This window comes from Falco rusticolus, chromosome 15, assembly GCF_015220075.1.
Source record: "Falco rusticolus isolate bFalRus1 chromosome 15, bFalRus1.pri, whole genome shotgun sequence".
Taxonomy (NCBI): Eukaryota; Metazoa; Chordata; class Aves; order Falconiformes; family Falconidae; genus Falco; species Falco rusticolus.
In genome coordinates, this window is record NC_051201.1 from 14742600 (window position 1) to 14767139 (window position 24540).

The 24540-nt window shown below is 40.3% G+C and overlaps 2 protein-coding genes across 7 annotated transcripts in view; both read right to left on the minus strand.

Annotated features, from left to right (window-relative positions):
- The window catches only part of NETO2 (neuropilin and tolloid like 2), a 35734-nt gene extending 19992 nt beyond the window's left edge, over positions 1–15742 (minus strand). For 2 of the 4 annotated variants that reach the window (XM_037409407.1, XM_037409406.1), the window contains exons 1-3: positions 15216–15742; positions 2961–3017; positions 1333–1473 (exon numbers count right to left, since the gene is read on the minus strand). In XM_037409407.1, coding sequence (XP_037265304.1) covers positions 1333–1473; positions 2961–3017; positions 15216–15249 — 232 coding nt within the window. In that variant the 5' untranslated portion in view covers positions 15250–15742. Of the gene's footprint in view, positions 1–1332; positions 1474–2394; positions 2564–2960; positions 3018–15215 lie in introns of all 4 variants that reach the window. The other 2 variants (XM_037409408.1, XM_037409405.1) reach the window with 2 other exon arrangements.
- A 4798-nt stretch (positions 15743–20540) lies between these two features.
- Positions 20541–24540, minus strand: part of ITFG1 (integrin alpha FG-GAP repeat containing 1) — an 88136-nt gene continuing 84136 nt past the window's right edge. For all 3 annotated transcript variants that reach the window (XR_005107683.1, XM_037409184.1, XM_037409182.1), the window contains one exon: positions 20541–22777. Coding sequence is in view for 2 of the 3 variants with exons in the window: in XM_037409184.1 (XP_037265081.1) it covers positions 22718–22777 (60 nt within the window). In the remaining variant the exon portion in view is untranslated. The remainder of the gene's footprint in view (positions 22778–24540) is intronic.

Consider the following 24540-nt stretch of genomic DNA (forward strand, 5'->3'; position numbering starts at 1 on the left):
GATGCAGCTATGATACCTTGTGACTAGACTTCCACATTGGAACCCTGACACTATATTGCACGAATAGCTTCAGTGTTTCTTGTTCTTGTCATCTATTGAGCTACATGAACTTTCAGATACTGCTTGGTTATCTGAAATGACAGCATTAAAGAACCACGTGCTGTCTGCTTCTTCTGAATGCAAAAATGATTTACTTATATGTCTCTAACATTCTGTTTAGACCTTACACCTTACTTGCTACATGAGTTAAAAAAATTCGTAGCCGTTTGCACATATTGGCGGTGGTCTGCAGGAAGGACTATGCCTTAGCTAGAAGGTGTGGAGGACCTTGGTCTCACTCAGGTACCTGTAATGTTTCTGTATAAGGACTGTGAGGACAGAGTCATGAAAACCGATTCTGTGCCCCATGGAAACTTTCTTGCACAAGGGAGATCCAGCAACGGATCTGGTACGTGTGAACCCTGAGCTGGACAGGATGGAACTCCCCAGTGCCTTCACTGGCAAGGAAGATGCAAAACTTCAGATGTGCATGCATACAAGCAAAAATGAGGGTGTCTATGAAACAGTACTATACAAATAAAAACTCACTGAAACATATTACTTGAAATATTTCAATTAATTGATATGAATCTGATGATTAAGCTGACTAAGGTTTTCAGCTGACTCCAGTGGGTTTTGGGTGTATTCTAATAAGAGGAAAAAATAATTAGTGTGTCCCAAGTCTTGCAACCTTTATCCAAGATATTCTCATTGGAATGTGGTTGTATTTTACTTAATGATTTTTTTTTTTGTTCTCATCACATTATTTTAATAGTGACCTCAGCAGTGTTAACAAATCTCCATACTTTTAGTACAGTGCTATGGCAGTCAGATGTGTCTTTTTCTTATTAATAAAGGACAGCATAAAGATTTTCTGCTTGTGAGATAGACTTGGAATAACACAGTATGGTCTGATTAATGCCAGATAGTCTTCAACCATCTTTTGCAGTTTATTATGAGCAATATTGGAAGTGATATTTTTTTATTTTTATCTTAATAGTTCCGTGCCTTCTTAGATTATAGTAGATCTGACGCTGCTTTTTCTGGCTGTGAGGGTATGTCTTATGCCATACAGCTAATTCCTGAATGTTTGTGTTTTCTATTGATTTGTTATTATTACTTCAGAGAGCAAATTTAGCTTGTTGTTCAACCAGATGACTGCAGAATTGATTATATTACCAGTATGGCTATACAATACCTGACAGTATAGTAAAATGACACAGTTTTTACAGTTCACAATTACCCATTTAACAGCAAGATTACAACTCAATAAAACAGAAATACACCATGTACCTTCTAAGATATAGATGCACTCCTGGTTTGGTGGGTACATGTTAGGGTAGTTTGGTGAAGCAAAATGTCCTCCATTACTTGTCCGTACCCAGTTGTCACACTGGGTAGGAGGAATGCGATTCACTCCAATATTTTGTCCACCTTAAGTGAAGAAGAAGTGATCAAATAAATTCCTCTTGCAAGCATGCAAATTTGATCTTGCAAAAGCAAAACACTGACGTAACACATGTACTATAAAAGAACAAAGTAATTTATTTTGGTTGAAAACCCTCCTCTATGCACTTGTTAACATCTAGCTAGGAAAATCTTATGTTTAATTTAGTGATATGGTATATCCTAAAGAGATCACAGTTTTTTAATATCAAGTATGACCAGTAATCCTTGGGAAGGGAAGAGAGGGAATATTTTTTTTTTACCCACGTCAGTTTAGATTTTCTGATATTCTTCTAAGTCAGATAGTGAGAGTGGCTGCCAATACAGCAGCATTATATTACAGCTTAATACTTCTCCATTCCTATGCAAATACAATCCAAAATATTTGTTAGGTTTTACTATTTTTGCCTCTGATTCCAGAAAAAACTGAAGTACATGGCCCTTAGGTTGAATATCTATTTACAATAATTTTTTTAATACAGAATGCTTATAACAGAATGGATTATAATATGTAAATACACTAAATACAGCAATGGTAGTTAATAAAATTACTAGCAATAGGTAGATTGCACTGGTACTTAAGGGTCTCATTTAAGATCAAAACTTTTCTTCTGGAAGTACGGGAAAATATGATCCTTGACTGAGATTATGCAGTTTAGTAAGGTAGTGCACCGTGCTGGACCATTCATAGCACCTTTGTTAGTTTGCATTTCCTTATCCCAGGAGAAAATGAATTGGGAATAGTATGAGCTCTCTCACATTCTTTTTAAGTACCTTTGCTCTTCTCCTGGTATCAGCAGAACTAGAGAGAACAAGATACCAGAGATGTGGTTTCTGCTAGATTTTTCCTAAATGTCACAGGGTGCTCTCATAATGCTATTTATATTTATGTAGTTTTTCTTTGCAGACCTTCGAAAGGGTGTCCATACTGATACAGGTCTTAACTGCCTCCAGTAATTTCATCACCTTCCACTGGTATCTTGGCAGCTTTTTGATTTATGGGGGTGAAAACTTGGTCTCTCCTGCAGAAATGGTTCCAGAAAATTCTGTAGGTGTCAGTTCAAGGAATTCTTCTTTCCTAAGTGTAGGTTAATCCCACATATGAGAAAATAAGGTTTGTGAAACTGATGCCTTCCCCACTCAGCAGCCTTAAAAATGTTTGTGGGTAGACTATTTGAAAAGCTTGTTGTCAGGTACAGAAAACATGAATTTCCTTCCCCCCCCCCCCCCGTAAGGTCTGAAGCCATGGAATATTAACTGGGTAAGTGAACTTCCATGTTCTTTGTCACTGGATGGCTTTGTTCAATTGGAAAAAAATGCGGTAAACAGGGAAATGGAAAATCCTGGAATTCATACTGGTAATTCAAGAGCTATTAATACCTGAACACAAACACTTTCTTTCATTTATATTGCTTTTTTAAAAATTATAAAACTGTTAAATTTTTTAAAAGAAAATGATCAAACCAAAATTGTACCTTGTGTCTTCTGTGCAATGGCAATCCCTTCCACTACAAGGATTGTTACTAGCAACACTGATGAGAGAAATCAGACAGGAGAAACATCAGTAATTCATAAAAATTATAGACCATTTTCTGCAGTTCTGATTCATGCAAATCCTAGAATCACTAACCAAAACAACCCAGAACATACAGAATTACATAATTAATTATGAACGTTCTTAAAATTTCAACTTTAGGAAACCAGTGCAGCCTAAGTGCACTGTCCGCTCTTCTTCCGGGTTCTTTAAGAAAGCGTATATGAGAATAGCTATTTACTGTTTGAGGGGACTTCAAGAATGTATTCTAGAGTATCTACTAATTTGCAAGCATTTTATAAAGTTACATGGTATCTATCTTCTATATAACTTTTATATCCTGAAACAAGATGTTTCAGTGCTATATCTAACCCTATTTATCCTAAACCTCCACTTACATAATGTGTACAAAAGACTTCTCCAGCTTCCAAGAAATTAATCAGGAACTCAGGAGACACTGTGTGGTCTTATCCCTGCGTGGATTTCAGGAGTACTATAGAACAGTTCTTGCAAGACTGGTTGTTGTGATGCTGCCACAATACCACGGAGTTCTGCGAACGATGTGGCAGTAGAAAACAAGCAGATACAAGTTCTAACAATGGGGAGAGACTTCGAGCAGTGACAACAGCTAGGATGTGGACACTGTTAGGACATGCACCGCTGCAAGCACTCTGGTTTGCTGGAGTTTTGTGTTAGTCTCAGGTGTTGGTATATGCTGCTGTTTTCCAGACCTGATCTGACTGAATATTGAACCTGTTAAAGATTCTGCTATCCTCTTTCTTCCAACACGCTTCTCCCTCCTGCCTTCCTTCCTCCCTTTCCTTCCCTTCAGTCTTCCCTTCCCTTCCTTCCTCCTTCCCTAAAATGAAGCTGTCTAGATGTTTTGCTTTTGGCCTTTTCCTTACATTTACATTTTCGAAGTGTCAGTCTGAACAGCACATATTCCACTATTCATCAATAGTTTTAAAGCAGTCTTAATGTCCAGATTTTCATAAAATGCTTTGTCTCCTCAGATTGTTAGGGATTACCAGGATGGGAAAAGAGAATGAAAGAGAGTATATAATCATGTTACTCTTCAAATCCTTCATTTGCTTCCATCTTGAGTATCTCTACAAATCTGGACACATACCTTTGAGAACTAGCTAAGTAAGCTAGGACTCTTTGCCCTGGACAGCAGCTGCCTGAGAGGAGACAAGACACAAGGTATAACATCGCCAAATGTCATTCACATGGTGAATAGAGAGTAACTACTTGTTGTCTCTTCCTGTACAGGAACCAGGAGATATCAGACAAAGCTAGCAGGTAGCATGTTCAAAGTAAACAAAGATTATTATTTTTCTAGTGCACATATTTCATAACGCATCCTTGAAATAGAAAATTGTTTCAGAAACCCCTTAAGCCATAAGTTGTTGAAAGTCCGGGATGGTATTTGGGGCAAATATAATTTGCTCTACTTTTATGCTCTTTCTCCTTTTATATCTGTGAAAGAAGATACCAGGTTCAATGGACCTTTGATTTGACGTGGTATGGCCTTTCCCATGTTCTTAATCTACTTGTTAATACTAAGTCAGACAGGCATGGCCTTACCACTGCAGGGGAAAAAAGATTTCAACATGAATTTTATTGTCACATTCAAGAAGTTAAAATTATTTTCTCACTTTTCCTGTCTCATTGCTCAGGCATTTTAGCGGCTTGTGCTGAAGCAGCATTTCCTCTATCTGTGATTTTCCCTGTGTTGCTGTTAGACTTTCAGCCCTTTAGAGAGTTCCACAGTGAGCATGCACTGACTGTGAACTACGGTGATCTTGACTGAACTTATCTAGATGCTGCTGTAATGTCGGCATAGATACATTATCTTGGGGAAAGACAAAAGGAACCAAAGTCTGCCCCTGAAAGTGTCCACCTAGCATCTGTGGTTTATTATGCATGTTTCTGCTGCCCTTTCTTCTCTCTACCCATATTAAAACTGTATATCATTATGAGACTTTCCTCACCAACAACCACTTTTCCCCTTGTAAGTCAAGTTCACAACTGTGGGTATTCTAAAATACCATATGGGTCTTGCAAACAAGTGTTATGTTCCTAGAAGCTTATTTGATTTTCAGGGATGGATTATGAGCTGGTAGGTTAAGACTTAGGTAGTTTCGCAACTTCCATCTTCACAATAATTCTGCATTTTCATCAGTATTAATATACTGAAAATCCTGACTGTCATTATCCCAATACAAAGTATCAATCGTTAATCATTGCTGACACCCTACATTGAAAATGCATCCTTCAGAAGAAAGTATCTAGTACCCTTACTGGTTTTCCAGTTATGGATGTTCACTAGTCTTTAAAGCAAATAAAATATCCTGTCTTTATTGACAGTTTTCAGATATTTTTAGGTTTTAGTTTTTCTCATATAGATGCTACTATTTCAAAATGATTTGCAGTTCATTTTTGTGGCTTCTGTGCTTAAACTGTGCACTCGAAGATTTCTGAGTTTAAGCGCATGAACGTATAATGCATTTGTACTACTGAGATCATTTGTCCCTAACAGACAATCTTGATAGTAGTTATAAAGTTCTCTATGTATTTTCTTTGGCTTTTTCTACACTGGTTTTGGAGAAACACTCCAAAGTTGGCTTTTTATTATTAAAGTAAACGCAGTTTCCACAATCCTATGTAAATTATGTGCCTGTATGTCCTCCTGTTGAATTAACCTTTTGTAAAGGTGTGCTCTGCCCACCCTCTATTTTGCAAGGAGATAGCAATCTCTTTGTAACTTGTTGTGCTGCTTTCTTAAAATGTGAAATGAGTTTTGTCATTTTTTCTTAAAGCAATCAAACAGAAATATGAGTAAAATAAATATCTTCAAGGCTATCAAAATTAATGCAGATAGTCACTTTCAAGTAACAGTGAAATAACTGGGAGGTTTGTTGAGTTTGGTTGTTGGGGTTTTTTTTAGTACAGCTGTCTACTACTGGTAACACTGTTACAATATACCTTTTTTTTTAATTTTTCAGTTTTAAAATATCAGTAAGCATCTATGTTTATTTCAGCAGTTGTGCTCTCTTGTACAGATAGAGACAACATAAGAATAGATGTTCAGTTACACTAACCAGTGTTTCCCTTCTTGAAATAATGCGGATACCGAAACAAGCCTCCTAATAGGACTTGAGAAAATCTGACTGGCTTTCACTAAAGCCTGTGCCACTTCTATAAATAGTCCAGAGCTGTGTATGCGTGTGTAAGTGCAAAAGAACAGTGCATATTTCCTGTGGCAATTACAGAAGATAAATGGGCTGAGCATTTGTCTTACTGTCTCCCTTTTGTCATGTTATATGGGTGAGTGGATACAGTAAGTATGGGCCACCTTTGTTCCCCACCTTTTTCATCTTCTTCATTTTTAATCTCTTCCATCTCTTGCCTTTCCCTGGCAAAGCCTATCTGTTTCATACTCTCAGCCCACACAGCAAATGTTTAAAGGCCTTCCTTTGCCATTACTTTTATTCCAGGTGATAGCATGATAAAGAAAAGAGGTATCTCTGACTAATGCTCTGTATGTGTGCTGTCCTTAGCTCTGTGGCATTGCTAGCAAAAAGGTGGAGAGAGGACTTACATCTTCTCTTCCTAAGAGTACTGTGCAGGGATGCCTCAGGTAGTATTGCCTTAAACTGCGTGCATTTACGTGACACAGTATAACATGGGATAGCAAACGAGTTTTTTGCCTGAAAACAAGGCCCATCAATGTTCAGGATGAAAAGAAAGAAGGAAAAAAAAATCAGTCAGGATATTTTTAGACCTTTTAGACTGATTCCATTAACCCATTTTTGTATGCATTTTAAAAACAACAAAGAAATCACTTGGTGTCCTAAATCCATACCTCTTCCTGGAAAGATATTTTTGAATCTCAAAGACTAGTATGGACCATGCAAGTCAGTAAGAAGGAAGGAAGATGTCTAGGGAAGAGAGATGCTGTAGGATAGTGGAGAGCTATTGCTGAACCAGTGTCCTTGTACTGCATGTGGGGACACAGAGCAGCTAGAACAGACACAAGATACTAAACTACTTTCACTAAAAGTCTTGTAGCACTTCCAGAAGCATGAAGAATGATCTTGTTATTTCTAATAAACTGAAATTCAAATAATTACTTGCAATGAACTTGCAATGGGACACAGTATTCCTCTGCTCCCTCTTTTTTCTTCTTTTAAAGTCTACCACATATCACTGTGATACAACTGTCCTTCAGTGTGGATGAAAGATAACTCTAGACTTAGCTCCATATTCCATTATGGTGCAGGAAGCAGAGGTAGTAAGTATCTAAGAATGCCACTCGAACATTGTTTGCTAATGTAACCAACAGCACAAACAGTGCAGGATTGCATGACTACATTGAATATCAAAGAGGCAGAAGGGTGTGTTTGTTTTGTTTTTAATGGAGCAGTGTGGTGAAAATTCTACTAGAGGACACTGAAATATGGGAGGCTGACATTATAAACTTAGAGATATTTAGTTGGTAAACATAACAGAGGTTAGTGCTTCTGCAACTTAAATTGAGCTTTTATTTCATATGTACACTGTAGAAGAGGCTATCATTAAGCCAACAGCAGCACAGCCACTGAGGCAGGCAGATTAAGAGGGGCTTATTTTATTCATGAATCTGCTATTTGCTCAGACTTTTATTCCATGAATTATGGTGCATACTTTCGTACTACCATTTAAAGCTCTTATAGTTTTTACCTATGTGAACATTAAGCAGAAATAAAGAAAAAGTAGCAAGCTTCTGTCTCTGTTTTTGAAAGAATCGATTTTTCATTTCCACTTCTTTGCATGAAATATTTTAGACCACATGGCCTGCAGACAGCTGTATAAATTTTTAAGAGTAAAAACAGTAACCATAGCTTGCAAATTCTTTTTACTATTCTGTTGTTGAAATAGGCTTATGGAATAATGTAAAAAAATCCTCTGAACTGGTGTAATAAACTATGCATTGTTTGCAGGAATCAAGATTTTCTTAGCTGACATTTCATAAAATTCTCTAAAATTGATCTAAGCTGCAAAAAAAAAATCGTAAATTTTTGTATTGAAATACAGAGATTCACAAATGAATGGCTCCTATTTTTCTTTAAAAATGAGAATAATAGTTAGTTTTACAGTAAACAGGTGCACAACCCAATATTGAGAAATCAGTGTGTTGCTTAGAAAAACAAGTGCTTAAGGCTGCAAATCTGACATATGCTTGTGCTTTCTGGCAAGATGCATACTTCAGATTTCATGGGATACAGTACTGCTCTAAGCTCCCTATGGTATGTCTTTCCTCTGCTTTTTCTACACGCTCTAGGAATCTTCGCATATAGAGAAAACAGACTAGATTTGCTGTGTGGCTCTGAGAGCAGTGTCTGTCTTCAGTGATGACAGTGGGGGATCTATGCATGCAGGGCAAGCTGAATATCAAACTGGGGAGCAGTCATGCACAGCTGAGAAACTGAGTGAAAAATTCCACCAATTTTTAAAATAAAGACTTAATCATTTAGAGTATTACATGTTCTTACTATAGCGGTAGTCAGAATCCTAGGGATAAAGATGACAGACATTGCTTCAGGCAGGATTCACTGTTTTATCTTCATGCTGTACTCCCTGGATTAGGCAGCACCTTGTACACATAGAGTCCAAACAGACACTAATTGGCAACACACAGGTCATGCATGTTACAAAATCTTGCCAGGATGCCTGCTTCTTTCTGGCAGCTACAGCCTAGAGTAACAAATGCTTGATCTTAATTATATACTACGTTTTGCCTTATGGGAATGAATCCTTTTCTGTGTACTATTCTTAAACCTAGGTCCTAATTTGCCCCGTGTACTAAAATTAATGTTACTTTCAGTAACTGCTAGTCACAGTACCCCAGCTTTTACATGCATTTTTTCTCCCATGTACATCTAAACATTAATGTTAGCTGTTACTGTGGTGGGGACATTTGTGACGTCATATCTTATTCTCTGGCCAAGATTATATGTACAACATAAATTACTTATACAGGCTTTGGTTGCTTTTAAGGACTCTGATCAAGCATAGGGTCTGTGATGTTAGAGGCTGCACAAATTCAAAGTGATTGACCAGTCTTCTCATAAAGAACTTTAGACAGACAATTAGACATGCACGGTAAAGTATCCAGGCACTTTAATTATTTAATTAAGTGCATTTCTGATTTTTAGCTCAGAAACACAAACTGTAAATTCCAGGGAATGAGATTTTTCTCTCTCTTCCTAGCATTTGGTGACATTTGCTAATTGATAAAAGGAATACTGGGTTGCATCTGTTGCTGCTTTTTTAGGCAAACAATTCTATTGCTGAGGATGAAAACACAAGCAGTTTTTGAATCCCACATGCTCTTACAGTTCGTAGTCTGAATATATTCCCTAATCTCTTGTAGTCTCAACAGGACATTTGCAGATTGGTAAAATGAGTATCAAAGAGCAGTTAAGGTGGCTCCCTGTAACAGCCTATTAACAGCCCTGGTGATTCCTCATACTGGAATATACTGCAGGATTGCCAAGGGACCAAGTAACAGAGATGAAGGTGTGCATCAGGCAAGATGTGTTTTAGCTGTTTGTAAGCCTTACCCAGAGCATGCTAGTGGAGCTGCCAACCTGTTTTAATTCTCCTCACAAAAGCTTGATAGCAGAAGTGGGCTTCATCATCTATTAACAGTGACTCTAGCGCCTTTCTAAGATCCAAATCTTGTTAGCCATTAGCATGCCAGCAGGATATCTGAATGCATGCAAGTCTATTCTCAGATACAACAGTTTCATCTCACTCCAGCTGTTTCCAGTAGGGATTCCTCTCTTAGAGATTGCCAAAGAAACAAATTGGGAGTCTGTATCTCTATGGAGAAACCAGGTTAACTGATTCAGGAAGCAAATGCAGTTCTCCCACGTCCTTTTGATCAAAATCATCTGCAGAACAATTCATGCTTGGATGGATCTGTGACAGAGTCCCCTCCAGGTCTGCTCAAAACATTTAACGTTTCTGATCCCTTCCTCCATTAGAAATGTATAAGCAGCTGTGGGCTGCTTCATTTTACCAGTTGCCCCACATCCTGCTACTTATAATCCATTCCTGGGCATGTCTGCCAGCAAAACTTCTGCCGGAAGAATGATATCTTTCATTTTTAAAATAGAAGCTTTCCTTTTTACAGGGAAGATCTTTTTTCATCTCCAAGCTGTGTGCAGCAAGAGACTGAAGAGAAGGCTGCATGTGCAAACCACGTTGATGAGGGGTTTCAAAAACCTTATTAAAATATATACACTGACTTAAAGTTCAGATGGTTTCCCTGTAGCTGACAGAACTGAACCTACTGTATATGACAATTATGAATACAGAGATCACTTATTCCTAGAACACTTAGATAGGGATACTTTTGACTTAAAAATAGATCAAATTGAACCAAACTTTTTCATCTCTTGGTATTTATTATCGATACAGTGTATTTTTCAGTAGAAATGTCTTCAGGAATGTCTATTACGGAATTAGTATCAAAAGTTCTGCTGTCTTCTATCACGTCTGACAACAATTTGTGTACAGAGTATAAATTAGTATTTTTTTCTAGCTCCTCACTTTCAGTTCCTTAAAGAGAAACTTCTCTGTGTTCATGGATTTCATTGTATGGTAAAGAAGGCGGTTTTGTGAAATATACTGTTAACATATTGGCAGTCCTTTCCTGCTGCATAGTGGGCCAGCTTTGTAATAATAGAAAATGGAGTGAAGCACAAAGATAAGCTAAAAGAAATGTGGATTTTTTTCATGAAATGTTACCTGCTGATTCTTTGTTGAAAAATATACACTCCCCCACCCCAATCACTTGCAGTATTTGAGGTGGCAGTTGTCGGTCACGTATCAATAGAAGTAGCAAGCTATTTAAAGGTAGCAAGCTGTTTAAGTTGTCCAAGACTGAAGTGCTTCATTAATTAAAAACTGAATTGGAGTATATAGGGCAGAAAAGCAGCAAGCTTGTTTGCAGTACTAGAACCCCCAACTGTATCCAAGACACTGTAATTAAGATTTTCCTTCAGTCCACAAAAGCATGTCCATCACTACATGTGTAAACTGTTTTATATGTAAACAACATGTACAAGAGTACATGCAATTTCTGGTATAATTGCAGCTGTTTATCAGCTCTCTTCACCACTCCTGCAATGAATTATATTGTGAATTTCTGACAGGTTCATAAATGATGAATAGCTTATAAAGTTTCATTTTGGGAGTAATTTTTATGCCTAATCTCTCTGTGAATTAAACCTCAGGGAAAGTGCTGAAAAATCTTAGCTTTTTCATTAGACAGGGATACATAATTCAGTAGCTGCTTTAGCTTCAGTCCTGTGTTATTCTGCATGCCAGCTACAACTATATACCTACGTGATTTATACACTGAACTCTTCTATTAATATCAGTGTAATTATAACCAATTTGTTCTGTAAAAATTTTAGCAGCCATTGTCAACTATGTCTTAGGAAAAGTAGGGAGTTAATGTTTTTGAAGTTCTACTACTCTGGGGTTGGTGCATTTTGGGTATGAAATTTGGATACATATTAATAGCAAGGCATAATACATTCCACCAAATACCTTCCTTGTTTATAACACAGCAGCTTTTTGAATCCTATTCTACAGTTACTAGAGTTACTTCTGCTAACTGCTTAGTGGTGCAAGCTGTCTGGTGCTTAGCTTTTTTTCAGTGCAGCAGCGAAGTTGCAAGTAGACGGTGTTTTTAAGCCAAAAAATGAAATTCTGACTCACACTTGATACTGCCTTCACTGGGGCCACTGCAGCCTCTACAGCCAGTACTTTCTTGTTTCAGTGGACAAATCATGAAATCATTAACAGATTTTTTGAATTACCTTTTTTCTCTGCTTGTTGTTAGCTTTTTAGGCCATTGCTACACCTTTTGGTTTTGGAAACAGGAGGCTGTTAATTCCTAGCTTTTGTGTGGAAGGAAGTGTTACTTCCTAACACTACTTGTTTGTGAGAAATTAGCTGTTAAAATCATGCCAAAATGCAAATGAGGGGGCTGAGCAGAATGGCAGGAAGTTAATCATAGTAGTCCACATTCTTGCAACCTGCCAGAGTTGGAAATAATTCTGTAGCTCATTGGAAGGCTGGGAATGTTGACTTTCCCGAAGTAGCAGTAATTTGTTCTGGCCCTGCCTGCTTGTTGAATTATCAGGACAGAAACTACAGAATTCTCCTTTTGGCTTTCTAAGTTAATCCAATATAATAACTGAAACAGTCCAAAACTACAGTGCGGTTAGGATTTAACTTGGGCTTTGTGGGTTCTTTTAACCAAATAATAGCATATGGAAATGAAAGAGGTAGCATATTTGAAGAATAGGAACAAGCTCGTAGCAAGCACCTTTTGGGGGAATAGCAGATATGAGGAAATTAAAAATAGACATATTTCCTTCCAAAACATTAACAGGAACATGGCTTTATAAAGAAAGCAGCTGCTTTTCTCTCTTACAAAAGCAGAGCGTTATAATAGTTTATTGTTGTAGAGCAGTTGCATTTTGCAGGCTGTGCTAGGATTAAAGAATGATTCTAGTGTGCTTAAAGTCTCATTGAGAACGGAAGACAGGAGGAAAAGGCTTTGTCTTTTCTGCAACCAAGATGCAGAAAGCACCTTGGCCTCCATCACGCTACATACACCACTGAGAAAGCAGGTGGGCATTGGCTGGGCTCCACTTCAGCGAAACCTGCAGCTATTGGCACCTCAGTGCTGTTGTGGTTCACCACCGCTTCCAGCCAGCCCTAATGGCTGGGAGATCTGAATAAGAGCAAATAACCAGTGTAAGATGATGGGATTCAGGGTGAGACTTCAAAAAATTTTGCTGAACACTACGGACAGAGGCAATAAGAATTATATAAAGATGTTCATATAAATCACCCCTTATTATTGATATAGCTGAGGAAGAACATAAGACTAGTTCTGAACAAGTGTAATAGAAGAAATCTGAATTGCCACAAAGTGAGTATTATGGACTCTCTTCTGCCCTGAGGTATACAGCCAAAAAAAATATATCCTTTGTGGATGACAGAAATGTATATATGCATTCCCTGTTAAGAACATAAGATTAAACCGTGTCTAAGTATTGTTAAAAGCTACGTGACTTTTCACAATATACTGAGCTTTGTGGTACTTTATATGTGGTTTAGCAGCATTCTCCCAGTTCAGCAGACAAAGCTATTTGTATGGAGGGAAAAAAAAAAAAAAAAAAAAAAAAAAAAAAGAAAGAAAAAATTACTGCCACTGTAGGTAAAGCTTCCATGCAGAATTTAAGATGTAACTTGTAAAATATGGAAGCTTACTTTAAATGTTATTCCTAACAGTTTCCTTTTGGGATTAAATCTATGTGTCTATTTATAGGAGTATTTTTTTCTTTCTGATTAGATGTAATAAATGGACTACAGGAAGACTTCTAGTGAAGAAGAGATAAAAGGGAGTGTACGATGCTAAGTAATGATAGGTTGTTTCTGTAGTCATGGCAAGTGATGCATTTAAAATACTAACAGCTTATTGACTAATGGCTTTGTGTAATTTATAGATTATGAATAATACAAAAAACTTCCTGTAGAGGGACTTTTTACCTGGATGCTAGTGTGATTATAGAAGACTGGCATGAGGTCTGCTCAGGAGAAAATCTGTACAGCCACATTTGCAGCAATCACATATTTCTGAAACATAATTAAATCTGCATATATGGCAAGTAATTAAGAAGTAGAAAAGTCAGTTGTATTTTATGGTTGGCTTATGGTATTTAACTATGTTACCTAAAGAGGAAGTAGGAAAAAAAATATAAATGCCTTTTCTCCTCCATGTAAGCCTTATATCCATCCCGATGTTATCTGAGTGGATGGTTAACACCTATATAGGGAGACAGAGAGTTATTGAGGGCAAGCATCTTCTGTCTCTCAATATTATACCAATAAATGATAAATATTTATTTAAACCCTCAAGACCTCGGTCCTTCAGGTCAGGAACTTGGGATTTTTATGGGTCATGGTAAAATTGGGTATTTGTAAAACAGACTTCTTTACAACTTTCATACCGTGGGAGGACATCAGTGTGTATCAGAAAGAGTTCTCCACTCTGCAGTAATGCCTTGTTGGCTTCAATCATGCAAGCAGACATTCCAAAATTTCCTAACAGAATACTTTAATAATAATAACCATAAAAAAATAATCACTGATGGTTCAAGTCTGCTATTGCTAAAGGAGATATAGAATGCTAGCAATAATCTCTTGAGGCACAAGGTTAACTGCCATATTTAGCTTTATTTTCTAACAAAACCCTTGCCCGTTGTCGAGCTGTATAAATAATACCACAGACAAAGAAATGCTAGGATGAGGAGGAGCCTTCCTCAGTTGTCTACCTCTGAATCTAAAGAAGTTAGAAACAAGATTTAAAAGCCTCAAGAGGAAGAGAGACACAGGTAAATGCCGGCCAGGTAGTACCTGGTGACTCCGGTGACTGCTGTTGTAAAAACCTTGCCTAAAACAGATTTTGCTCCCGACAACAAGTACCACAACGTGATCGCTGTTGGGCAGCTCGTTAGGAGAGTTCCGAAAGCGGAAAGAGTATTTCTACTGCGATAAGACGGGAGCGTAGAGGTCTCAGTGCGTCTCGGGAATAGACGAGGCACCGGGGCAGGGTGGCTGCCGCCGCGACCCACGCTTCTGTGGGCCGGGACCCCCCCCGCCCCCCCAGCCAAACAGAGGTGCTCCGCCCGCCCGCCCGCGCCCAGCGGGGCTGGGGGCAGTCCGGGGTGGCTGCGGGCTCCTGGCCCCCGCGGCCCCGCGCTGGGCTCCCGGCAGCGCCCGGCCGCAGACCCGAGCCGCCGCGGCGCCGGTTTCGCATGGGGCAGAGCGGGGCCGGGGGCCGCCGGCTGCCCAGCTGGGAAGCGGTGCGGCGGGGCTGCGCGGGGCGCCGGCGGCCACCCGGCAGGAGCAGCCCCGGCAGCGGCGGGGCGGCCGCCCCCCGCGCAGCCCCCCTGCCCCTCGCACCAAAGTTTCCGCCGGCGGTAGGAGGCGGCCGAGGCAGAGCTGGGGCCGCAGGGGGCAGCCGAAGGGGCGGGCGCCGCCGGGGGTGCCGCGGTCTCCGCTCCGGCGGGGCGCGGGCAGCTTCTCCCGCGGAGGGCGCCGTGCCGCCCGCGGCTCCTACCTTCCAGCACCGAGCAGAGTTTGTGCAGGGCCATTGTCTCCCGGCGGGCCGCGGCGGCCACTCCGCGGCGGCAGCGATCACCGGCGCTCCATGGCCGCGGCCGGGCGCGGCGGCGGCATCCCGCGAGGGCGCTGTGGCCCGCGGCTACGGCTCGGCCGGCCCCCGCCCGCCCGCGGCCATGCCCGGCGCCCCCGCGCGGGGCGCGCTCAGCCTCCGCCGCCCGAGCCCGGAGCCTCCGCCACGCTCAGTCCCATCTAGCGCGGGGCGCGGCGGGCTCCGTCGGGGCTGGCCTGCCCCGGGGGGCGGGGGGCGGGGGCGCTGTCCGTAAGGCGGTCCGAGCGCAGCCCGGCAGCGACTGAAGCGGCTGCCGGTAAATGAAGCTCATTTAAGATGTGAGGGGTGTTTGCCTGGATGAGCCGCTTGTACGCATGTGCCCGCCCCCCACGGAGCCCCGCAAGCAGCCACAGCCGCAGCCGGCGGGGCCGCTGTGCTCCTCCCGCCCGGCCGGGCACCGAGAGGGGGTGGCGGCTGCCGCCGTAGCGGCGGGGCAGCAGCCCTTGTCGCCCCGTCCCTACGGGGAGCCTGTAGTGGCCCCGTTGAGCCCCCCCCGCCGTGCGTCACGCCCCACGCCCCGATGCTCCCCGCCCGTCTGAGGGATTTGCCCCTCTGCGCAGAGCAGCCCGGCAGTGCTGGCCATCGGGAGCGCGTCCGCAGCGACCGCGGCGGAGCGGGTCAGCCGTGCAGCCCCGCTCCCGGACGCGGTGGCTCGGTGAGCCTGAGCCGCGGCCGCCCGCCTTTGTTTGGGGTGCCGGTGGGGCACAAGGGAGCCGGTCCTCCCCTTCGTGTTCTGTTCCTCCCCTTCTCCCCCTCGCTGGTGGCAGAGAGCCCGCGCGGCTCCAGCAGTGCGGCGTGCCCAGCTGCCTGCCTGGCTGCAGCGTGCTGCCTGCAGCTGAGGCGCCGGGAAGAGCCCATCACACGCTATTGTGCGGCTGTTGTCTGACAAGAGTGACAGCTAAAATGGAGCTATTACTTTACAAGAAGTTAATAAAAAGGCGCACTTAGCCTGCTGCCTGCCCTGGCTGCCGTCCCTCTGGTTATCCATCACATCGCGTTAGCTTCTGAGGGGAGATGTTACTTAGGGAAAAGGGCCCGAGGTGGGGGCAGGTGGCGATGTCGGGGGAAGGGCTAACTGTAACCCCCGGGAGAGGGGCTTTCCGCCGGGGAGGGCGAGCTCCCGGGCAGCGGGGGTACCACGGGGGCTCCGCGTCCTCCCGGACACGTCCGAGCGGGCGATGGGGGGCTGTAGCGGCCAGAGCCGCTGCTGTTCCGGGCAGCCGGGAGCATGGCCGCGAACGGTTGCCGTACCGGTAGGCTACGTGTAAAATCATAGCGACACATGTAAGCCCATCGAAGATTTTTTTTTCAAATCTCCCGTAGGCAACACGGGTTGAAGCATATCTGAGGGCGTTTCATATCGGATATATTTTCCCTAGAATCGCCCATTAGGCTAGGCTGAGAGCTTTTACTGAGAACCCCCGAAGTACTGAACCAAGATGTTTCGATCTGTGTGCGGAGCACGCTGCAAAGCCTTGCGCGGCGGGCAGGAGCGGTCCGAGCCCTCTCGGCCCGGTCCCCGCGGGGGCTGCGGTGCCGGGCGCCGCGGCCATGGGTCTCCCGTGCCGGAGAGCGGGCTCCAGCCCCCCTCGCAGGACGCAGGAGGTCACGTTCGCCACTTAACTCAGGTCTTCTCCCCATCGCGGTCGTGTACAATGATGCAAGTCTGAACCTGCAGGAACCCCACGCGGAGCTCCGCTGTCCGAGCTCAGGCACTTTATGGAAGCGATTTGGAGCCCAGCCGACAGACAAAATAGATTCTGCAAACTATAAATTAGTTGCGTAATTGCAACTTGCAGTTCCGTCTGCTCAAAGGAGTAGGGCCACTCACTACAGTCTCGAACGTGACCGTGAGAGATGAAGCTCTGATTTCCATGTGGTTTGGTGCTATGTGTTTGAGTGTTAAATTCTTTCTGCGATGTTCAAAGGTCAGCATATCCTGTTAGAAAAGGTCATTCTCTTGCTTCAGATTATCAGTTAAATATTTCAGGCTCTTCAAGCCAACATGATTGTCAATCACGGCGAATGAAGCAAGGGGGGGGACCGAAGAGCAGCTGGAGGAAGCCAGAGCAGGGCTCGGCAGGGGCGCGAGGGGTGGCACGTCTCCCTCCGAGCGCTCCTGCAGGGCTCTGCTCAGCCACGGGTGCTGGGCGGATCCGGCGAGACCCTGTAGTAAAGGTCCTGAGCTTTTCTGGGTATTAAAGATCCATTTCAGTGCTGTAAGAAGCTTGATGAAGTATTATGCTTGATGCTCTGGCAAAATCCCAAGTTACATAATTATATTATTCCGCTTACTTGAATTGTCCTTTCAATTTCAAATAGAGATGATATAGTCTCTCTCAAAGAGTAGTTTCCCCATGAATTGTTAAATAGCTACTGCAGTCCAGCAGTGGTTAAAGCGATTTCTCTGTGTTTACCTCTTAACCATGTATTTATCGTGGTATGATGAAATGTTAAATTCTACAGTGAAAATTCCTACACAAAGAGAATCCCTTCATTAGGTGGATCTCCTTCGGATTATTTTCTTTACTAACAAAAATGTTTCCTCTAGTAATTCAAGAAGATACCTAACCTACTAATTTCTACCGTATGTGTGCATCATCCGCAGTTCTGTATCCTCTCTGCAAGTGCATAAGCACAAAATTAAAAACTGACTATGCTGTTGTGCAGATTGTTAGGAGACAGGTTTGTGGGTTTTTTGGTTTTTTTTTTTTTGTAATGCACAGTGTAGCTGATGGCAACATTTGGCTCAGTTTTATTACTTGTGATGATATAACAAATGAGAGAACTAGCCTGATTCTCAGATCTTAAGCTGAATTTGCATTCAAGAAAACTATTTGTGGTCAATTGTCTCACACCAAAGAAATAGGAAACTAACCTAGTAATGTGCTCAGTACAAGTTAGTAGTAATTGCAAAGACCCAATCTGCTACAGCCAATTTAACTGAAAACACCCTAGTTTGTCCATTAGGAGGCTGAACAGAGCTATTATACACTTCGGGAGGTGCAGCAGCATTTCCATCCTGTTCTTTTCCCAGGGCTGTGTCAAGCTGTCAGTGTGGGAGATGCAGGTAGTGGCATCAACACATAGATGCGGGGCATATTCTGCCATTTACTGCTGCTTTCAGAGAAATTTCTCACATGGGCATCTCTGTTGCTTTGTCTTGCTAGAGTTCTTATGGGAGGTGGTGCTTTAAAATATTTTAGAGTAAAGCAGTGACAGGTCTGAAGAAACTTTCACTTCTCCTTTGCTGAGCCTGGAAAGTGCTAGTTTCCAGGGCAGAAAATGCTGTGCCGCTGGGTCAAACCGGCAGTAAGCTTAAGTTAATTACACTTGAGTTTGGGAGTTAAGAAAAGTTGAAGACAGCTTTTGGACAGCCAGTTATGTATTGTTCTACTGCTCTATTGAGTCATCGTGATTATTTTGGAATGGGAGGAGTTCACAGGAGGCAATGGGACTGCTCATTCCGATGTAGGTAAATAGCTGCATGAACAGTTACAACAGGTGCTCTGCTGCAATAAAAGACTTAAATTTCCATTATTAGAACTGGTTTTGTCTCCTCCCAACAGTTCTTCCTTAAAACTTCCTTTGGTTTGCTGATTTTTTATTTTACTCTACTTTTATTTTACTTTGCTGCTCTTGAGTAGCAGATTGTACATCACAAATAACCTTAGACCAGCGGTTTTTTGCTACATTTGAGGCTATCTGGATATTGTTTCTAAAAGACGTAGCAAAAATACAGATGTCAACAGTAAACAATTATGAAAGGAAATTAGGAGTTACATTGTAAACCATTCGGGTGCCTGGGTTTGTCAGTAGGATTTAAGTGCATTTGATAAATCTTAATGATATGCAATTTCTAATTATAAAATGATAGCAAGTACAAGTGCCTCTTAGTGTGGTAACATAATATGTAATCATACATAAATACGCATAATTTGCTTTGTTATTTACTACTGTTAAGAACACTGCAAACTTTTCAATAGTTATGAAGAATACTGATAGTCTTCAGAAAGCTTACTGTGCACTTCACTATTTTCTAGGCAATATAACTAGATCTGAATATTATAATATACCTACAAACTTCTGGCTTAAGTTAGGAAATTCAGGAATTTCAAAACAAAGTTAGCATATACAATTTTTATCAATTGTCTCATAGATGGGATCACATTTTTTATAGAAGACAGGAATTAATTACAAAAATAGTGCTGTGTGGCTGATTATTTTCAAAGTGTCAGCTGAGGACTTAATTATTAGTGCCCCAACCAAATGATCCTGTTGCCAAAATGACTGGGTGGGGAGAGAGAGAGAGAATGGATAATAGGGGTACTGACCAGCCTAGCAATATTTCAGATTTAACATCTCTATTGCTCTTGATTTTTTAATATATTTTTCAGTCTTTGATCAAAAATTTGTCCATCCCTTTAGAATTAGTACTCTTCATTTGCAAAGTCTGAGATTATTTTAAGCATAATTTTATTTTCTGGATTTTTAAAATTAATTCTTTTGGTTATTAATACCTTCAAAACTGGCATGGTTAATGCTTTTACATTGTTTCAACAAAACTGAGCTCTGATGATTATAACATAGCGTAAACTTACAGCTTACCTTCTGTTCTATTTAGGTGTCATTTATTTAAAAGTAGTTACGGAAGTCCTGAACTGACTTGGTACATTTATAGTGGTGACTTTTCAATTAACTGTAGAAAATGTTTTTAATACAGCTGTCTGTTAAGAAAGATGGCCTTATCATAGGAGGAGTATCGTATTATATAGAATATGCCTACTCATCTGCAGCAGAAAAGTTGGGTGGTGGTTTTTTTTTTTTGGGGGGGGGGGATTATAGTGCATTAACAATCAAGCTGTTACAAAGATTCAGTCTTAAAGCTTCTTACGGAAAATGAGAACAAAGAAAGATGGTATTTCAACAGCCATCTGGCAGTTGGCATGTCAACAGTATTTTTATATAGGTGAGATTTCACACTGAAAAAGCCTTCCAATATAACTTCTCACCAGGGCTGTGTTATGATGGATGCATTTTGAAAATTTATGTAGTTAGAGCTATTTCTCACTTCTCTGTTCCTGCGCTGATCACCTAGAGAACTACACTCTCTAATTGATGTTGCTTTCTTAACCTTACTGGTAGAAGGGTCATCACCTTACACAAAAATATTTTTGATGCTTATAGAATAAAAACCAAAGTACAACATGAAACCTTTGACAAGACGTTTAACAATATTTAATGCCTTAATCCAAAATAGTATGCATATACTGTTGTGAGCCAAGCTATGAGTAGCTAGAACCTGTGGTAAACTTTATTATAGGAAAGCTATTAAAGCGCCAATAATGTATTGTAATGAAGTGATGCAATGATGCACTACTGAGCATGCAAAATACCTTAAAGCAAAAGACACTGAGTTCATTGTTTTGTTAACTTGACAACAGCTTAAATGTCAGCATGAGGTTATTTCATTCCTAATTGTTTTTCCAAAAAACATAAGGAGGCTAATCTATGTTTATTATACTGTGATAGAGGGCTACAGACAACTTTGCTGCCACAATGGCACTGTGCATTTAGCCTTATTCTCCACATATCTGAAAAAGACAGGAAAATATATTGAACTGTGCTTCCTCTTAATTATGAAATCCATTATTACTTCTGCTGTTGGGAGCAAATTCTATCAATATGGTTTAAAAGTCCAATAGCATTAAGTATTCATCTGAAAAATCTTACCTTTTCATGCTACTCTAAGAGAAACATTAAAGGTGTGCATTAAGGAAATACACTATCCTGAATAGTAACAGTAATGTCATATGAAAGCCTCCTTTGTTGGCATCTGATCAGTTCATGTTAGAAATGTCTGGTAAAACTTCATAGCTCAGTAGACCACTTATCAGTACTTTTCTTGGTTTTGGCTTGGTGTTGGTGTATGAATAGGTCCCTGTTCAGTGCTGCCATGGTAGCAAATTGTTTGACTATGATTCAGGGTGGACATAATCAGTTCAGCTTTGTACCTGCTCTCTTCTCTGTTCCTGTATTGACAAGCAAAGGTAGTGTTACAGGACAGCAGGTTACACGACAAGTGCCAGACTGGAGGAGATACCTACTGCAGAGATGACTGCCTATAGGACCGACACTTTGTTGAAAAAGTGTGTTCTAGTTTATCAAACAGCACTTATTAGGAATGCAAATGGACAGATTTAAATGCACACTTAATCATGTAAAGTCACATCACTAAGGAGCAACTATTAAATAAAAGCATGATTATTTTTAGAGACTCTTTCAGGATCCAAAGAACACTGAGCAATTATAACTTCATACGGTTCTAATAATTTCATAAGACAAGTAGCTCAACTTCTATATTTAAAATGGTGATAGAGCTACATGTCTTACGTAATTATTAGAACCTTACGAAATTTGGGCATAGTAATGTACACAGATAATGTACATTGCTTATTTGGAGTGTTCTATTCTATTCTTAATTTAATCTCTGTTTATCTCATCCCTTAGCAACAAATTTTAGGGAGTTAATCCTCATTCTCCTTCCACTCCACAATGTTTCTTTTAACTTCCTTAAAAACAAAACAAACAAACAAAAATATCCCATACTTTTCTTATTAAGAAAGTTACTTTCATAATGACTTTAGGCCTTTTTAAAATAATTGTGGTTATAGTTTAATTATAAAAGCAGTTTATGTATTGCTGATACATTGTTATGATTTTAATTTTTTAATGCATTGTCTTCTCTCTAGAACTAACACACATAAATACTGCATCTAACCCATGCTGAGCTACTAAGCTACCATTAACATTGCAGGTTTCTTTTAGTTCTCCAATTTCTAAATTCTTTAACAACTGCACATATAGATTTAAACAACGAAAAACACAGAATACTTTAAGTTGAGCACCATTTAGTACAATCAGAATAATTAAGGATCAAGTAATCTGAGAAACTGCTGAAACTTAAGTTTTCAGAAATGCAGGTTATTTTGCAGGAATGTATAAATGACAAGACCAACCGAAGTGGTACAAAGTATTCTGCTCACTGAAATGCTAAACTTTATTTACAAAGCTTTCTTTCTATCAAATATTACTAAGGAATTGGTGGTACGTAAACAGTGGTACATGCAATTTGATCCCTTTACTAAGAAAAATAAAATTATGGTTCTGTTCAATAAAGACCAAATGCTATTATATACAGTCTGTTAACTGAAAGGCCTTGTGAGACATTCAGGTCTAATTTTAATACTTTCCAAATAAATACCAAATAACGCAACATTTACAAATAACACACCAGTGGTATTTTCACGGTAATCATTTTACAAATCAGAATTTAGTAATTCAATTAAGCAAATGAGTAGCAGCTCCTTCATAAATATTAAGGCATGTCACATCGCATCAAAATGGAACCGATGAGCCTCCTGTCGCTTCTCTCTGTCATCTGCTTTCTGAAAAATAATAATAAAAAAACACTTTGTGGGATCTAGAGCAATACTGCTACAGAAATGAGTTGTCAAATGTCAGAGAATGGTTGATTTTTTCCAAGTCACTCACTCAACAAAAGGCAAAAAGCTTAGGAAAAGCCCCAATAATTAGCTTTTAAATGATGTCAGTTTGAAATAGCAATAATCTACGCAAAATTGGCTTCTGCTGTTAGTGCTCTGCTGTTTTGGTATTTATGACCCATTATTTTCTATTATTTCTAATAATGCTTTTTTAAAAGGAGTATTTCAAGAACAAAGAAAGACTAAATAAATAACACATTTATTTAGTCTGCATTATAAAGATGAGATTAAATTACTCTCGAATGACTGTAAATGTTGTCTATGTTACACTTAAAATGAGATTCTTTTTAAAAAATCTGTTAAATACAAATGTAGACAGTGATGGCAGTTCAGCCAACAATTAACAGCACCAAACAGGCTAAAAATGTTCCGTGTTTTTCTTTGCATTATGAATATGTGAGGTAGGATGTATTTCCTTGCTTATTTATGCAGAACACATTGATCTGCTGAAAGAGTAGTTTGGATGGTGCTTGGAAGGAACAAGCGTATTTAAATTGTACCTATAATCCATGTAACGTGTAAAACCATGTCCTCTCCCACAAGCCTCCTCCTGTGTTCTAAAGCAGTAAGAGTATGAAAACACTTATTAAAGGATTTTTGAACACATAGTGTGAACTCTTCCAGAAAACAGTGATTTTGTCATGGCAGACAGTATGTGTAAATCCTAGCATATAAGAATTTAGCAAAAGAGATTTAAATGCTTTTTAGTTTGCTTATATATAACTTTTTTTTTTTTTTTTTTTAATGAGTAAAGTAAAAAAGAGCCTTTACAGTATGCTGTTGTGTGGGCATTCAGATTTGTATCTCAGTTGATAAATATACATGACAATTTTGGTAGAAATTGGTGCATGTGTTCTGCCATGAAAGTTTTGTCATCTGCTTTGGCTCGAGGCCAAAGATTTCCTCATCACACAATGTTTATGTATGATAGCAACTCTATTGGATTAACTATGGATTTTACTGCTTTTTGTGGCAGCAGAGCTGTCAGTGAAGTTTAAGATGTATCAGTCTGGTTTTTTGGCAGGGACTTTATCAATGTCAGTAGTATTTTCAATGTCAAAAATGGGGTGGAAAGAAGGGAGTGGCATACTCTTTCCTATATTGAAATGCTTGTCACGTTCTGCAAAATTTTATAGTCTCACTTAGAAAGCAATTTTCACTCCATTTCTTGTATGCTTCCTGAAAAAATTACTACTTCATTTTTGACAGTAACTGATACTCTGATGAATCCATCAAAACTTCTCTAGCAGTATTATCATCAATGTGTACTGTTCACATGACTAGCCTCAGGACCACAAAGCAAGTTCTAAAGAACCAGAACACAGGAGTATCGGGGTCCTTAGCTAATGTAGCAGACTATCTTTGTTGTAAGATGAATAATGGTGTAAATTCTTCCCTCAACTGCTCTTTCATTTGACGTATCAAAACTAAAAACTAGTAACTGAGAATTGAAAGCTTTTTAGTTTTTTTTTTGTTTGTTTGTTTTTTTTTTTTTGTTTAATGGATCTAACATTTCTAAGGAATGATAGAGCAACATACTATCCCTAAACGCTATGGTTAATTAAACAATACGATACTTGGCTTGCAGACAAGTGCATAAGAACTATTGTAGACAAAGGGCTCCTATTACTAATCTGCAGAGGTCG